We start from the raw sequence: 18,054 nt of genomic DNA on the forward strand, positions 1-18,054 counted from the left end.
GAGGAAGGGAGAGGGAGAGATAGATAGAAACATCAATGATGAGGGAGAATCATTGATCGGCTGCCTCCTGCACACCTACTGGGGTTGAAGCCCACAACCGTGGCATGTGTCCTAACCGGAAATTGAACCTTGACGTTCTGGTTTACAGGTCGACGCTCAACCTCTGAGCCACACCGGCCGGGCTGGAGAGAGAACGTTTGAAGCACTCCCAATTTTACTAGATGTCAGGGCAGCATGTAATATTGCACCCTAACTGTAGGCCTTTCTCTACATGGAGGAATGACTCTTGTGGATTAAAGTGGAAGTGAATGATTTTGCTTTGAATCACAAGACTGGTTTTTTCTATGAAGGAAAAATGGGGCTCTGTGAGTTGAAATAAGTTCTGTTAAAGAATAATGCAGTTACATTACTGCACATTGTTTTCTGTGACTCAAGGAAATGGATAGCTTGAGTCTCAGATACAAAAGTATTGAACCTTAGCTAGAACTTCCTTTTCTGGCACTATGGAAAATGTATTGTCCTTTAAAAAGCTCTAGTGCACAACACACTAAAATGTAGGATAACGTATTTTCAAAACTCTTTTAAAATGAATGTCTGTATTGGCAAATAACTAAGAGAATACTGCATAAGCCCAGGACAACAAGAAACCCAAAAGCTAGAGGCAGGTGAGTGCTGTACTCAGACGCTTCCCTGAGTTCCCTAATGTCTCAGAACCGCTGTCTTAAAGAGTCATATTCTTGGGACAAGGAAGAAACTTAGGACCCACTCAAGATAGGAAGTCAGTATAAGACACAGAATGCTGAAGAGTGACATATTCAGCCAAAGGACATTATGGCAAAACCCTAACCTTCAAAGAAAAACAGCAAGGTTTTTGTTTTTGTTTGTTTTTTGCTGTTTTGGCCTTGCCTTGGGTAGAAAGGGGGGAAAAAAGCCCTACTCATCATTTATTACCAGAAGTAGAACCTCAAATGTTTGAAACTACAGTCTGTGTAGTCTGAATAATTTCATGTTAAGAATTTAAAGCTAATCAATTTGGTAGTGGCCCCAGACACCCAGTAGAGGCAAATTCAGAGCTCGTGTAGAGGAAAACACTTTATCTCAGATCTCAAGTATCTTCAAGGAAGTTTAAAAAAACATAAGCTCACAACTCAAAATATATTTATTTAAAAATTCAAGGAAATAAGCTACCATGAGAGAGATTTTACAGAAGCAATAAACAAGAGAATCAAACTATAAAGAATTCACATGTTGGAATTATATGAAATTTAAACACATAGGCTTAATATATTTGGAAAGAATGAGTGAGGGTATTTTAATTATGTATGACGAAAGAATTAGATACTATAATACAATGAGGTAGACTTGAAAAAGAGCCAAATTGTCTAGAAATGAAAAACATAATTAGAAATATAAACTTGATGTATACCATATGGAGCAGATTAGACACAGATGAAGAGAGAACTAGTGAATAGGGAGATAGATCTGAAGACATTATACACAATGCATTACAGAGAGACAAAGAGATGGGAAATATGAAAGAAAGGTTGAGAGACATGGTCAATAGAAAGAGAGTATTTATCTCATATGTCTAATTGGAATTTCCAATGAAGTAATAGCGGAAAGGATAGAAAGTAATATTCAAAGAAATAATACCTGAGAATTTTCCAGAATTGATTAAAGTCTCAAATTTAGGAATCCTAACAAATACTAAGAAGAAGAAAAATACAGGTATCCAGGTACCTTGTAATGACATTCAGAAACACCAAAGATATTAAATCCTCAAAATATACCAGAAAAAAAACCCTCTATAAACCACAAAAAAAAATGACAATTATATCTCAGTGTATTAGGGTGCTCCAGAGAAACAGAACCAATAGGATATATATTTACCTACTATAAGGAATTAGCTCAAGCTATGATGGAGACTAAGAAGTCCCAAGATCTGCAGTCAGCAAGCTGGAGACCCAGGAGAGCAATAGTATAATTCTGTTCCAAATCTAAAGGCCTGAAAAACAGGAGCTCTGGTGATATCGTTTGAGTCTAAAGGCACCAGAAGACCAATGCTCTAGTTCTAAGACAGGCAGAGAGAGCAAATTCAACCTTTTTTTTCTATTCAGGCCTTTAGTGGATTGGATGATGCCCATCCACATTTGGATGTATAAATCTTTCTAACTTGTATAACTCCCTTCCAAATATTAAGGCCCAGTATGTGTTCTACGGCTTCTATGAAGTCGCTCTTAATTGCTCCCAAATTCAGTAACTCCTTCTACATTTTATAGCATTTTTATTTATAATACTTATTTTAATATATCATATGTTGACTCCTATTTTTAGACTTCCTTTAATATGCATGTATTTCATTTGTACCATTAGGTCACACAATTTTGTGTTTCCCTACTATGTCCATCATATGTTTAGTCTTATTTGGCACTATTTCTCTACTATCTGGCAGAGTGAAGGATGTAGTAGAGCTACTAAAAATTAGTTGAATCAAGACAGTCTTTTTTCAACAGATATTTGGTGAGGTATGCCAGAAAGAGCAATCAATGAGATCAGATGAAATGGGTTCTGGTCATGTCTCTGCCACTTACTAACTGGGTTGCTTTAGCCAAACCATTTCATATTTATCACCCTCAGTGTCCTCATGTTTAAAATGAAGATAGTAATGACTTCCCCAAGGTGGAGAATCACATGAGCTAATTCTCATTAAAGTGCTTTAAACAGTATGTACTCAACACATGTTTATGCTGTTTTTATATGTAAAAGTCTTTATTATAGGAATTTGAAAGACACAATAAAGGTCAGAGAAGAAAATATAAATAATCTATAATAACACTACCAAGAAATAACTACTGTTAAAATTTTGGTATATTCCCCTTACCATGTTTTTCTGTTCATATATTTTTAAAATTAATATATGTATACTCTTATTTTGAACTTTTTTATGTTATGTCTGTTGAATATATTTTATATATCATTTTTATCATGTCTCTTTTTTCTATTCAATTTATGTAATAGATGTACTATTAATACAGTAACAGAATTTCTTATTTTTACAAAAGGAATTTGTACAAGGTAAATGCATTCATATCAATAATTTCACTTTGATTAACTTAATTATAGATTAATACCAATATACATCATTTGTTGAACAAAAATATTTCAATGTCTTTTCTCTCTGATGTTATTTTTTATTTGGTTGGGAGTATTTTTACCTATATGACCCAGAAGAACCTCAAAACAACCTTAAAATATTTGCTACTGTAATTTTAAATGAATTTTGTGCTTGACGAAACACTAAAATGATTTCTTTTCTTCAAAGGCAAAGAAAGTACTGAAGAGAACTTAGAAAACAAATCAGAGCTAGAAAGGCTCAATCATTTCCCCCCTTTTCTCAGCTGAAAGGAAAAAAAATGATGAAAATTAAATCCATTCAAAAGAGGGACTAAGGGATATCCCAAAGAATTTTTCTTTAAATTAATGAAATATAAGGAAAAAAGACATTACTGGAACCTTTTAAGGGGTACACAGTCTTTTGTGTTCCTACTGCATCTTACCTGTACATTAACTTTATCCAATTTAACTAAGGAAATGTTTGTGAATGATTTCAGTTCTCAGCCATGTCCCGTACTTTTGTCATTGCATTTGGCCTATGGTTGTGTATATTTTACATAGCATGTTACCCTGAAATATTAGTTTTTCAGAAAACTTTTTTTTCAAAGCTTTCATTTAAAATTTAGAATTGCCTTGGTCTGGAAAAGATTGTATTTTGAAGATCTAATTAAGTGATAGCAAATAAATGTGGAACTTAATTAACAGAGAGATCGCATTGGAACAGAAAGATCACAAGTCTGTTAGAAGGCAATGCAGGGTCCAACTTTAGGAACGTTCACTTTCAGTCAACCTGACTACCTGTTGCTCCATCCGTGTAGACTGTTGAGCACACATGAGGACTAATTAAAGGCTGTCATCTCAAGCTGTGTTGCTGTAGTTCAGCAATCTCAATGCTCAACTCTCTGCTTTGACCTCTTCACTTGAAAACTTTCCTTCTGAATATACACAAGTCTAAAGGCTTTGAAAAGAACCTGTAGTTATACTTAGCTCAAGGAGATGGTGGTCAAATGAAACATACAGTTTTTTAAAAATTATTATTTTTCCAGTACAATTGACAATAAAATACAGTATTTATTACTTTCAGGTGTAAAACAGTGATTAGACATTTATATAACTCAAAGTGGTCACCCCAATAAGTCTAGTACCCACCTGACACCATGCATGACACCATCCACGGTGATAACGATGTATGGTGTGGGACATACAGTTTTTAATTAAAAACAGTTCAGTGTAAAATATAATGTTGTATTTTAAATATGGTGTTATTCTACCATTATGTTATCTATGAATATAAAGTCCATGTACCAGACAGAGACATTTCTAGCGTGACCATGTTGGTCAGAGTTAACTTCCCCTTCTCTCCTTCCTACTGATGTCATTTTAAAACCACCGTCTCATAAAAAAGGAACCAACCTCTCAGGTCTTGTGTCTAAATCCCCCTGCATAGACAGGCTGTGTTCATTGTGAGATGGGAAGGGTGTAAGCAAACCACATGAGCCTCAAAATTGTAGCTTTTTCTCGCTAGTGCAAACTCAGTTCTTGGGCTTTTGTGAGCTTGGAGAATATTTGAGTTTCTTTGAACTTTAGGAGCACTGTGTCCTAAATAGTTGGAAAAGGGCAGAGATGAGAGAAATGGATGGATTGAGAGCAGTTCTCCCTGGAATTTGCTTACTCCTTCTCTGGGACCCACTCTAATGCCATGTTCCCCGGGCAGCCCTGCCCCATTTCCCCGCAGACTTAACCACTCCCTCCTCTGTGCTGTGAGGAGCTGCCTGGCACACAGCCTTCCCAGTTGTGCAGTTGAGGCAGGGAAGTTCTTTCTTTTTTTTTTTTTTTTTTTTTTTAAATATATTTTATTGAGTTTTTACATAGAGGAAAGGAGAGAGATAGAGAGTTAGAAACATCGATGAGAGAGAAACATCGACCAGCTGCCTCCTGCACACTCCCCACTGGGGATGTGCCCGCAACCAAGGTACATGCCCTTGACCGGAATCGAACCTGGGACCTTTCAGTCCGCAGGCCGACGCTCTATCCACTGAGCCAAACCGGTTTCGGCAGAAGTTCTTTCTTATTGTGGCTAATTCCATAGTAACTAGCACCGTGTTCTGCAGAGTTAGTGTTAAGTACTTTTTGAGTTGAATCCAAATACTTCCTTTCTTAAGCTCCAGGAGCTTAATAAAATAAGAACACAGGGTAATGGAGTCAATGATGGGAAAGGATAACGTGAGGAATAAATGAGACTGGAGGAACGTTCTCAAACAGGAAGGGCTTCAGGTAGGTGGGGGGGGGGGGGGGGGATGAGAATGGCTCCTTCTAATCCATGCCAACTCCTCTCAATTCTGATGCTCAGAAAGATAGAAATGAAAAGGTGGAGGGTGAAAGGGCAAAACTATGTAAGATGTAAGTAGGAAGGATGCTTTCTATGGCTTCTAGCCATTTAGAATTATGCTCATTTAAAGGAAAATTGAAAATATTACTCTGTATCCTGGAGACCACCCACTGCGTGCATACACACACAGACACACACATGCACACATGCACACACACACACACACACACACACACACCAAGATAATGTACTAATAAATTTGGAGATTGAGCAGGGTGAGTCATGTTCATGGTAGAAAGAATGCTATGGGAACTTAGGAAAAACTTTGACACAAACTGGCTGTGCTACATTAATGTATCCCTTAAGTATTAGGGTCTGGACGGTTGCACTATAGGGTCCTTTCAAATTAAAAATCCTGCAATAATGGGAAAAGTTTTATGGTCCTTTAGGGGAGTTGCAAGAGGTCAAGGAAGCCCTGTGACAGCCTAACTGCCAGCAATTCTTTATGGAGGGTGTGGATTAAAGAAGTTTTTCTGGCAGGATGACCAGTTAAGTGTGACCCTCATACTCAAGGGGGTTGCATAGCATAATGCAGTTAATCTTTTTCTCATCTTTATTCACATCAGTCCATATTGTTATTCTGAGTGCCTTATCTTAGTATAACAAGTGTCATTGTGCTGGGAAGATATTCAGATTTGTTCATTACTTTACCTGGAAGATTATGGGAAAATCAATTGGCTTTGCATTTTGAATTTTATAAGTTTAAGCTGTCAAAAACTTTCTGTGGTAAAAATCACCTCCTTGTATCTACCAATTATATTTGGAAGGGTCTGTTTAAATTACCAAGCAAGAACCTAAGCTTAAAAAAAAATAGGTGGGTCAACCAACAGAAAAAAAGTAGGATTTCCTTTGGCTTATGCTTGAAGCACAGCAATGCCATATATGAAGGGATTTTTAAAAAGAGGAAGGTATCCATATTAAAAAACTAATTTCTATAGGTGTACACACATTCTATGTAAGCTCTATTTAGCCTAAAATGGCCTCGCTACTTAAGTGAATAAGAGTTGTGTTAAAGGACTCACATTTTAGAGTGAATACTTTTACTTGATTTGCAAAGAATAGGTTTTGAGTTCAAAAAAGGTCACTGAAAAGGTCACAGTGTGTTTGATCTCACCACACTGTGCATTCCTCTTTGTAGCTTGTGAGCCTAGCACAGGCCTGGCACTTAATTTCACAGGAGCTCATACATGGTGACTGAATAAGTAAGTAATTATCTGCTTCTGTCCGTCCATATGAAGAGGCAATTTTTATAGTTTTTTTGTTTGTTTGTTTGGAAGAGGTTTGTATGTTCTAAAGAGAAGATCATTCAGAAGAATGATCTGTAGGCAGAGAACTAAAAAAAGCATAGCATACAGTGTTAAGATATTAAAAGCGGGAGAAGCAGTTATCAGCCTAGACCCGTGTATGTCTCTATTCTTTCTCTATCTTTTTTATATATATATATATATATATATATATTTTTTTTTTATTATTGATTTTTTACAGAGAGGAAGGGATAGAGATAGAGAGTTAGAAACATCGATGAGGGAGAAACATCATCAGCCGCCTCCTGCACATCTCCCACCGGGGATATGCCCGCAACCCAGGCACATGCCCTTGACCGGAATCGAACCCGGGACCTTTCAGTCCGCAGGCCAATGCTCTATCCACTGAGCCAAACCGGTTTCAGCTCTTTCTCTGTCTTTTGGCCACGAGGAACACTGACTTCCCAAGATGCATGTTCTTCCTTCTTTATTTGTTACTTTAGTGTTTTTTCAGATAGCCTGACTCATACCCCCAGAGAATTTAGCGGGTCAGAAGTTTATTTCCAGTTCTACATGCAGAATAAGTAATGATTTCATTGTGGGAGATGAGATACGTGATATGGATCCAGAGTAAGAAAAGCGGTATCCACTTCCTCACAGGCGTCGCTTCAAGTAAGAAAGCTTCAGAAGAGAATGGGTGTGAGCCCAGAGGATGGGCTGTCTCTGTTGGGAAGGAAAGAGCTTGCAATCCCTTCTGTTTGTTTATAAGTATGCTTATCACTTAATAACACACTTTTCTTAGCAGGCTCTTTTGAGCCCACTGAGAGCTGACTAGTGATTTTAAAATCCTATGTAATAAAAGCGCAGTATGCAAATTGTCCCTCTACTGGAGTTCTTCCAGGGTTCTACCAGGGGGGGGGGTGGCCAGGGGAAGGGTGGGAGGCCCTGGCCAGCGACTGCGGCAGGTGGCCAGGGAAGGGAGGGAGTACCCAGCCAGCACCTGGCAGCCGCGAGGGACCCTACCAATGCATGAATTTCGTGCACTCGGCCTCTAGTATATATATATATATATTCCTCCAGTGCTCCATTTAGCTTAACCATCTTCGTCTTCTTCAGTGGTGCAGCCATAGCATTTTCATTTTTTCAGACACTGAGAAGATGCTGGAATGTGTGTGTAAACATGCCTGTGTAGCGGTGTTTTGTTAAGCCATTCTAAAATTTGTGTATTTCAATAGAGGTGGAAGTTTGTCCCAGGTGATGTAAATCACATTACCTTGCTGTGGGCATCCAAGGTCTTCTGCAAAATCTCCAAATGTCCAAGTGGTTTCAGCTCCTGTAATCAGCCGCAGTTGACAAAGCAGAACTCATCCAAATTTCTCTGCTAATTCTGTAGAAGAAAAGGGAAGAGTTGTCAGTGAGTCAGCTGCCTTGGTTAGCAAACAAACATAGCTTTTTAAGCCAGGAAAATTACAAGAACCTGCAAGTTATCTCTATTTTGTTTTTCTTATCAGTGTTTCCTCATCTTTCTATATGCTATATACTTTTTCAATGTCACAAAGCATTTGAAGAGAGCAAGTCTCATTTACATATATATCATCCCTTTAAAAAAAGTCAAGCATAGGCAATTACGGCTGCATAGGATAATAACAGACAAGATGAGTATTTGGAGGACAGAGAAGCTTTTAGAGATACGCTATTTTTTGTTAAATTGCCAAAATGTTATTTATAGAACCTTTCTGTGCTAGAATATCTGTGTATCCATAATTTTGCTAGGTAAATGTTTTAATTCTTTGAAATCACAAAAAAGTAACATATGCTCATTATTACAAGCTAAAATATATAAAGAGGTACTGAAAAATTGTTAATATTCTCCTTGTTCTCACATTCCCAACTAGGATTTTTATTCTTATTACAAAGTTGAAATTACATTATATTCATGACCCCCCCTCCCCCCCACACACACACTGTAAATATTACTTTTTAAATTTGCTTTGTTTTACAAGGTGTCAAAGACATATCTCTGTGATAGATCTAATTGGATTTAATACATTCCTTACAACAGCAGGTAATAGAATCCATACAGCTTTTTCAGACTCATTTTTCCTTCATGGGCTTTCCGATTATTTTCGATGCTGCGATAAGCCTCCTTGTCACGAAAAGAGCTCAGTTTAGAATCACCCTGTGGGTTCCAATGCCCGGCCAGCGACCTCTAAATCACAGACACCTTCTGTCAGGAAGGTCAAGTGCCTGTCACTGTAGGGGCTTCCTCCCCACAGCCCCGTGGGAATGGGCTGGCAGAAGTGCTCGTCTCGTGGTGGAGCATGGCATCCTGGTCACTCCGTCCATGTGGCTCTCAGAGGAAGACGGTGCCAAGTGGGAGCTGGGAGATGACCCAGACAAGCTCCAGAGAAATGGGCCTGTGGCTTGGCCTCCCTGCACGTCCAGTTCTATTTTTTATCTGAAAAGGGTAGTTAGTGAGTTAACGTTGACAAATATTTGGTTTTGTGATGAGCTTGTTTTCTAGCATCAATTTATAAAAAAGGACTAATTTAGAAAAATAATAAAGGCAAAAGCAAAAACTTCCAAAATAGCAGCCAGCAGCAACGAAACCTTGACATCAACTTGGAGGCCAGCATCCCTTCTTCCGTGTGGATGACCTATTCCCAGCCACCTTTAGGAAGTTTTCTTTCAATGCACAAATGCTAACTCAGGATTCCTTTAACATATCCCCTTTTGCTGAAAAGAGTCTTCCCATTTTTATTTAACATAAATTATATAGTATATAATTATTCATCTTAATTTTTTATATTTGTCATTATATTTAATTTTGTAATATATATTTTTCTTGATTTCAGAGAGGAAGGGAGAGGGAGAGAGAGAAACATCAGTGGTGAGAGCTGTTTGTACATATCTCAGAGACTTGGAAAGCTAATTTTGTGGTAACCCACATCGTCCTCTTTCAGAGTAAGCTGAAACTAGATGCTAGATTAGCAGCTGTGCAACTCTAAGTAAGTCACTTAACCTCCCTGTGCTCCAGTTTCCACATTGCCATAGTGAGGGTGACTCCTCACTACCCCGTAGGGTTAGTGGGAGGTTTAAGTGAGAATAATAGACATGAAAATGTTCATGCAGTGTTGAATAAATGCTGGTTTCCCTCTTAGAAAACTTAGGAGGTTTTCCAGGCAGAAGATATTTCTTGTTAGGATTAAAGTGGGCACGCAGGAGAGTAGTATCGTAAATAAAACTTAGTGAGACATGAGCAATGATGCCAGTGACCAACCAGATGGTTTTGTAGTTGCAAAGAGTTTCTGTGCCCTTTATCTCGTTAGTTTTTCTGCAAGAATTCTCTGAATGAGCCAGGCCATTTTTTTTTATAGTGACTCAGAGAAATTAAATGGATTAACCAATATAACTTTGTAAGCCAGGAATGGTTTTTTTGAATAATAGTCCAGTGCTCTTTACATTAACCTGTACTGTCTTTCAATGCCAGACAGTTGGCAAATATTAAACAATTAGAAGTCTAATTGAGCTCAAAATTGTGTCTTAAATTCTAGCATTGTTCTCAAATTTTCCGTAATTCCTAGAAAAATGAAACTGTCTGGAGAAGTAGCCTAGTTAATCCTGGATTCCCCAGGCCAACACTAAACTCAATGTGCATGCTATGGGCCCCAAAGAGTTGCGTTTTTAATATCAAATGCACATATTGTGTGATTGTTTCCCTTCATTTTTAGCATTTCCTGAACTGACGCTCACTGACTGGAAAGGGCTCTCTTCATGAAAAGTTTAATTTGCTTTGTGTATATAGGCCAATGTTCACAAATTTCTACCCTCAAGAGCCACAAGTGATGATTATCTCCATCCTTTGGTTGATACTCTGCACATTCTGTGTTGTTATCTGTGCTTGCATGGTTACCTTCTTTCTTCCCTTTGAGAGTACAAGTCCCCTAAAAACAGAGAATGTGTCATTCCTCTGTACTCTCAATGCCTAGCTGAGAGCCTAACATTTAATAGCTTCTCAGTAAATGCTTGTTCCTGCTCCTGCTGCATTTGCATTACTGTTTGGTGTTGACTTCTTAGGATAGATTCATTAGGAAGCATCATACGATACAGAGAACATTTTAATAGTTGCCAGAGGGGAGGAGAGTTGGGGGCAGGGGGATGGGTGAAAAAGGAGAAGGGATTAAGAAGTACAAATTGAAGTTACAAAATAGTCACGGGGATGTAAAGTACAGCATAGGAAATATAGTCAATATTGTAATAACTATATATGGTATCAGATGAATACTAGACTTATTGGGGATCACTTCATAACCTATATAAATAGATAATCACATGGTTGTACACCATGAACTAATATATTATTGTATGTCAACTGTAATTAAACATTTTTTAAAGGTGAAAAAAGAAAACATTATATGAAATAGTTTTAGAATAAGAGGTATCGGCTACCTCTCTCTCTGTATAGTGAGTGATCTCTTGAGATCCTTTTCGTAGAGACTGACAATTGCTGGCAAGGTGAAGGATGCTTTAGGAAAGCACTAGGAATTACCGTGTCCATTTGAAGGCAAGAAAAGATCAAACGCGTCCTACCCTCCCCAACAGAACATGCGACGTTGAAAATTAGGTCTGAGAAGAGCACAGAGAGAAATACACAGCTGTCCCTGGGGGGTGGAGAGGGAGCCTTTGAGATAAAGTTGAATTTCTTATTTCTAAAGAGTAGGAACAGCGTGTATTTTGTTTGCTCCTCACAGATTATAGTGATTTGGTTTTAGGCTGAACAAACACTCAAAGCAGATCCTGGCAGGCAGAGTCTGTTTGGGAGTGGCCAAACAAGTCAGTGTTCATTTCCTTCCCAGCCCCCTTTGGCTGATCCTGCCATAGAAAAGCAGAACAAAAGGCAAGAGATTGCTGCACCCTAAAACATGCAAGTGGCTCTTTTGGCTTGGGGGTTATTTTTAGCAATCTGGCTCACACTGAGAACTTCCTGCTCTACTCTGTGCAGATGGAAACTCTGGGACCAGAACAGTAGACATAGATGCAGGGTGTGAGCAACCATGAGATTCCCAAGCTGCTTGTGTTTTTCAGCAAGCCATGCCTTCCAGCCACCATTGTGAGTGTTTACCTTGGAATAGGCACATCCTCTTCTTCACGTGCACATTCTATTTGTAGATGTTGCTATGAGGACAGATTCGCCGGAAATGACTGATGTGGAGCTTGGGGTCGACAATTTTGCATCTTCAGCAAGGGCAGGCCGCCGGAATGCCGTCCCAGACATCCAAGGTTCAGAAGGGACAGGTGGGACTTCAGAGTTGCCCGTCAAACTGGAGACCCTCTCCATAAAGGAAGGTAACAGTAAATTTCTCTTAAATTCAGCAGCACTTCTCTCTGAAGCAATTCTTTCCTCTGCAAGTCTCCCTGTTAAGTACTGGTTTCTCCTACTGTTTACTAAAACCTTTCATCTTTTGTGTTTATGGTTAAGTAGATTTTTCAGGCTTTCCGAAAGTGGACAGTTTCATCTTTTTGTCTCCTGGTGTTTTGTATGTGGAAACTGAGCATTTATGTATTCATTGGATGTGTATTGTCATACACAGAGCTGGTGATTGGGAGTAAAAGGACAGCACATATTATCCTTTCCCTCAAGGAGATTACAAAATTGATTGAGAAGTTCTCAGAAAGAACATAATTTCTCTTCTGCCACCCACTGACAAATCACTTTAGGAGCCTCTGCTGCACTGCACTAATTTTTTAAAATATATGTTTATTGATTTCAGAGAGAAAGGGAGAGGGAGAGAGAGATGGAAACATCGATAATGACAGAGAATCATTGATTGGCTGCTTCCTGAACACCCCACACTGGGGATCCAGCCCCCAACCAGGGCATGTGCCCGACCGGGAATAGAACCTTGACCTCCTGGCTCATAGGTCAACACTCAACCACTGACTAAGTCACCCCGGCCAGGCTCACTGCAGTATTCCATAAGCTTAGCTATTTCTCTTAGAGGAAGTTTATTATCAACTAGAGATGAGATCTTTAAGGCATTTGTATAAAAGGTGATCAGACTTCAACCAGTAGTTGAATTAAGAAAAAAAAAAAAAAAGAGCTGTCAAGCAAATGAAGGAAAATCTTGAGTCTTTCTCCCCATGGCTTACATACAGCCCATCTAGCTTTTGCAGAGTTTATTTTTCTGAGACTAAATATAATAATAATTTCAACAAAGGTCTTTAAAAGTCCCTTCATTTGAAAACATTCAAAGAGGTTAAAGATAATTTCAGTTCCAAGTCATTACTAAAATGCCTGTGTCATGTGCCCCATTTTTTTTAATTTCTTTTTTAAATTGAATTTATTGGGGTGACATTGGTTAATAAAACCATGCAGGTTTCAAGTGTACAATTCAATAGCACATCATCTGCATACTGCATTGGTGCTCACTACTCAAATCAAAATCTCTTTCTGCCACCATTTGTTCCCCCCTATACCCTCTTTTGCTATCACCACACTGTGGTCTGTGTCTATGTGTGTTTTTTTTCTTCTTTTTAATCTCTTCACCTTTTTTACCCAGCTCCCCAACCACCCTCCCCTCTGACAGCTGTCAGTATGTTCTCTAGATCTATGCTTGTATTTTCATTTTGTTGGTTAGTTTAATTTTGTTCATTAGATTCCACATATGAAATGAAATCATATGGTACTTGTCTTTCTCTGACTGGCTTATTTCACTTAGCATAATGCCCTCCAGGCCCATCTATGCTATCACAAAAGGTAAGATTTCTTTCTTTTCACAGCCATGTCATATTCCATTGTGGAAATGTGCCACAGCTTTTTTACCCAATCACCTACTGATGGGCACTTAGGCTGCTTCCAAATCCTCACTATTGTTAATAGCACTGCAGTGAACATAAGTGTGCATATCTTCTTTCAAATAGGTGTTTCAGGTTTCTTCGGATATATTTCCAGAAGTGGAATCACTGGGTCATCCCATTTTAGATGTCACGGTAGACGTGTGTGTGTGTGTGTGTGTGTGTGTGTGTGTGTGTGTGTGTGTGTAGAAATGTATTCCTGGTGACAGTGAAGAATGAGAGAGCTGGAAGCTTCTTCACATCTATCCCATTGATGGGAGCCCCAGAGAAGGCTCTTAGTTCTTTGCCTCAGGAGGTTATTTACTACCTGCTAAACTTACAAATGTTTCTGGTTTGATCCCCATGAAATAAACATGCCATTGTTAGGCCAGGGGCTGTGGACAGATCCTGGAGTCCCATGGTTACCTCACCTTTTTCCAAAGGTCATTGCATTTCTCATATGGGACACTACAAGTAAAAGCTATGAAGTATACACATAAGCCCTGGCCAGTGTGGCTCAGCTGGTTGGGTGTCATTCTATGTATGGAAAGATTGCTGGTTGCAATTCCCTGGTTTCTGGCTCAATCAGTAGGCAGCCGATTGATGTTTCCCTCCTACATGGATGTTTCTCTCTCTCCCTCTTCCTTCCTCTCTCTCCTCTAAATAAAAAAAAAATCTTTGTTTAAAAAGTATACACATAAGATGAAAAAAAAGATGGAAGAAATAAAGTAAATATGTTTTTTTGGCTTTTTAAGTTTGAAAATGCCATATATAATAGACCTCCCTTATCCACAGGGGATATGTTCTCAGACTCCCAGTAGATGCCTGAAACCACAGATATTACCAAACCCTGCATATATTATGTTTTCTCCTAAATATTCATACCTATGGTAAAGTTTAAATTATAAATTAGGCACAGTAACAATAACAACAATGACTGTAATAAAATAAAACAATTACAACAATATACTGGAATAGAATTATGAGAATGGCTTCGGGGCCATTTTAACTAAAATAAGTGTCACTTAAACACAAACACTGCAAAATTGCAACAGTCCGGCTGATAACCAAGACAGCTACCACATAACCAGTGGGTGGGAAGCATGTATGTTTAGCCTGGAGACACTGGACAAAGGGATGAATCATGTCCCAGGTGGACCGGAGCAGGATGACAGGAGATTTCATCACAACTACTCAGAACAGTGTGCAATTTAAAACATGTGAATGTTTATATCTGGAATTTTCCATTTAATATTTTTGGGCCATGGTAACTAAAACCGCAGAAAGCGAAACCGTGGATAAGGGGGGACAACTGTATGATTATCAGAACATGATGCAGCTGTTGACTGGGCATCCCCAGCTAATGAGGGAGAGAAGTTACTTGTTAATATAAAAGGTCTAATTAAAGTTTACAAACACAAACACACCAAAATACATGTTGACATTACTCAGTTAAGGTAAAGAAAGCTAATATACTGGAAGAGAGTTAGTAGTCTTCATCGTTTTATATTCTGGTCACTAGAGAAACTATTATCTGAAAGAATATTGCTACTATTTTTATGTGATTAGTTAAATCATTTTGAAATAAAGTCAAGGGCATCAACTAAGAAACGTAAAGTACTAAAAATACAGTCACTAGATGTTAAAGAATACACAAAAGGAAACGCATCTACAGAGGTAGATGGCATAGGCAATGTTTTATTAACAGAGCTATAAGTAACTGGATTTAAGGCCTATTTTCTTTTTAGTTAGCTAAGTACAGATATTATTAAGTGTTTAAAAATTAATAGTTTCCAATTGCTAATCAAAGAAAAAAGTTGGGGTCTGACTTTTCTTTGTGTAGTTTTCATGTCTGGACTGATGGCAAGGTATATCTTAATCAAGTAGAAAATGACTAGGGTGCATAAAGGAAAATCTTAACATATTACATATATGAATGAAAATTTTTTTATTTATTTTTTAGATGTAAAAAAGAAAGATGAAGGAAAAACACAAGACCAATCGGAAAAGCCCCCAAATGAAGGAAAATGAAGGCTTATAACCTATCAAGAGTGCTGAATTTCTGCAAGGTGAAAGACTTTAGTGGTTCTGCTTTCCTGAGATGTTTGATCTGGTAGTAACCATGGTAACATTGCAGCCCTAAGCAACATGTGTGTACTAGATAATTTTGTTGTGATGCTACTCACTTGGATTGCAACCATGATGTCCACTATAGGTTATTAAAAGGCAGATTACATCCAAATTGCACCCAAGGAAAAGATTAAGAATGTATGGTCATTTAAATACATATCATTGTCTATTAATCCAATAAAATCCACTGTTCTCTTAGATTTATTTAGCCAGATGTGGTTTTAATTCTGTTTCTATGGTAGTAGATAAAACATTTAAACCAAACACAACTAATGTATGGAATTTGGAGGAATTTATGGTGGGCTTTTTTTGTTTGGTTGGTGGTTTGTTTTGGTAAGAAGGAATAATAGGTCAAACCACAAGGATAGAATGTTTTTAACTATATTTTTTTTGGTCCCAAACCCTAAAAAATATTGAGAGGAAAAGTGTAAAACCTTGACAATCTAAACATTTCCAGGATGTTTTTGTCTGATATACATTGCTTCTAGTCTACGCGTACTGTGATTTTTCATGTGGACTCTTAAGATGCAAAATATGTGATCAGTTGTTTATATGTAATATGCCTATTAAATGAATTTTATTATCTTCCTTAACTTGGTGTGTGTATGTGTATGTTTTTATTCAATGTGAATTATGCAAAAACACTTTATTACTTGCTTTATAGTCTTTTCTTATTCTTAGGGCTTTTGTGTATATATGACTTGTTTCTAAAGTAATTTTCTCAGACTTTAATTTTTATATCTTTCCTAAAGTAGGTAACATAAGAGTAGGCACTTAAATATTTGAAGAATGAGGTGGGTATAAATAGCAAAATACTTGCTTTTAATATATATTTAAGTATGTTTTAAAATAAACAAAACCAAAGCCTTAGTAAATGTTGATTTATTAGACATTTTAGGAAAAGGATAGAATTCTGAATTTTAAAAAAAAATTACCAATAAATTATTTTTATTTTCAGATATATATGCATGCAGTTTTACCTTATTTGATTGTAACTTAGGCCATGTCTGTATACAGTAATCAAATAAACTCTTTCACTGTTAAATCTGTTACCCACACAAGTCTCCTTCATTTTTATCTTCTAAAGTATACCAGGTGAAAAATGACAACACATTTTTAAAAAATTTTTGACAGTGTATTTTAAAAGAGGAAATTAATAATCTGTGTGATATAAAACACCTGATTATTATTTATGAAGTTTATATTTATATCTAATGTACACAAAAGGGTAGATTTCAAAGAACCTGATTGTTTTAAATTCTCAAATACAAATTTTTCTTTATAAATTAATCAAAAGTACTACAGCACTTATTTAATATTCAATAAAATATATTTTAGCCATTAAAATATTTCTGAGTTGTTTAATAACACAATATTATATAGGGTGTCCCAAACAATGTATACACATTTTAAATGATTATAAAGTCAGTGTATTAAGATACAGTTCATTTTCAAAATTTAAAAGAATCTACAGAAGTGAATAAACTTTTTTGTCAATGCCTGTTTTCAAACTGATGACCGTTCTGGTACAGGCACTGCGGATAACGGGACAGTGGAATCACAAACATCAAGAATCATTTCTTTTGGCATTTGTGCACTCTCACTTCGTCAACGGTTGCTAGTTTTGTACTGAAGCATAGTAACCTCCATCTTGTATAAAAACTGCTGTTTGAAATTCTCTGCTATTGTTAGATAGTCCCTTGTTCTGTAAACTCTGTCATTTTTAGACAGTCTCTTATTCTATAAAATAACTTTTAGTTTGAATAATAGAAAAAGATAAAAACTTAGCTGTCTGACCTTGCAAGCTAGCCATCTGACATAATCGACTAATACTGATAATAATTCCCATATTCTTATGCCAAATGTTTGTTCTTTATGTACCCAAGATTACAAACTGTTTGTAACAATAACTCACACAGAGCTCTTCGTTAAATCTGCAGACAAAGAAGGTCAAAAGGTATAAATATAGGGAAACTTCCTGTGTGACTTCGCTCAGACATTTGGAAGAAACACCTCCCTCTGGGCTGGGTGCAATAAGACTCCTCATTAGTTGGCTCATTAAGGCATCTTGTACCTCACTCGCTGATTTACGATGCAACAGTACCATAAACTTTATCTTTTATGTATCCCCATTAAAAAACTCTAGTGCATACATTTTCTTTGCTCAAAGCTTAGTCTGGCTTCAACCTTTATTTCAAATCAGTTAGACCTGAAAAGGAGTGAAAAGTAAGTGAGTTATCAGCTGTTAAACTGTGTATACATGTTTTGGGGACAGCCTGTATAATCATTTTAAAGATGGGTGAGAGTAGAACAGTGGTTTTCATCCTGGGGGAAGGGGCAATT

General features: G+C 37.3%; 1 protein-coding gene across 4 annotated transcripts in view; it reads left to right on the top strand.

Moving 5' to 3' along the window:
- Window positions 1-16,756, top strand: part of PKIB (cAMP-dependent protein kinase inhibitor beta) — a 78,643-nt gene extending 61,887 nt beyond the window's left edge. For all 4 annotated transcript variants that reach the window (XM_036317951.1, XM_036317950.1, XM_036317949.1 and 1 more), the window contains 2 exons: window positions 11,917-12,093; window positions 15,545-16,756. In XM_036317951.1, coding sequence (XP_036173844.1) covers window positions 11,925-12,093; window positions 15,545-15,612 — 237 coding nt within the window. In that variant the 5' untranslated portion in view covers window positions 11,917-11,924 and the 3' untranslated portion in view covers window positions 15,613-16,756. The remainder of the gene's footprint in view (window positions 1-11,916; window positions 12,094-15,544) is intronic.
- The last annotated feature ends 1,298 nt before the right edge of the window (window positions 16,757-18,054 follow it).

The sequence above is a fragment of the Myotis myotis genome, unplaced genomic scaffold (assembly GCF_014108235.1).
Source record: "Myotis myotis isolate mMyoMyo1 unplaced genomic scaffold, mMyoMyo1.p scaffold_m19_p_7, whole genome shotgun sequence".
In the NCBI taxonomy this organism is placed as follows: Eukaryota; Metazoa; Chordata; class Mammalia; order Chiroptera; family Vespertilionidae; genus Myotis; species Myotis myotis.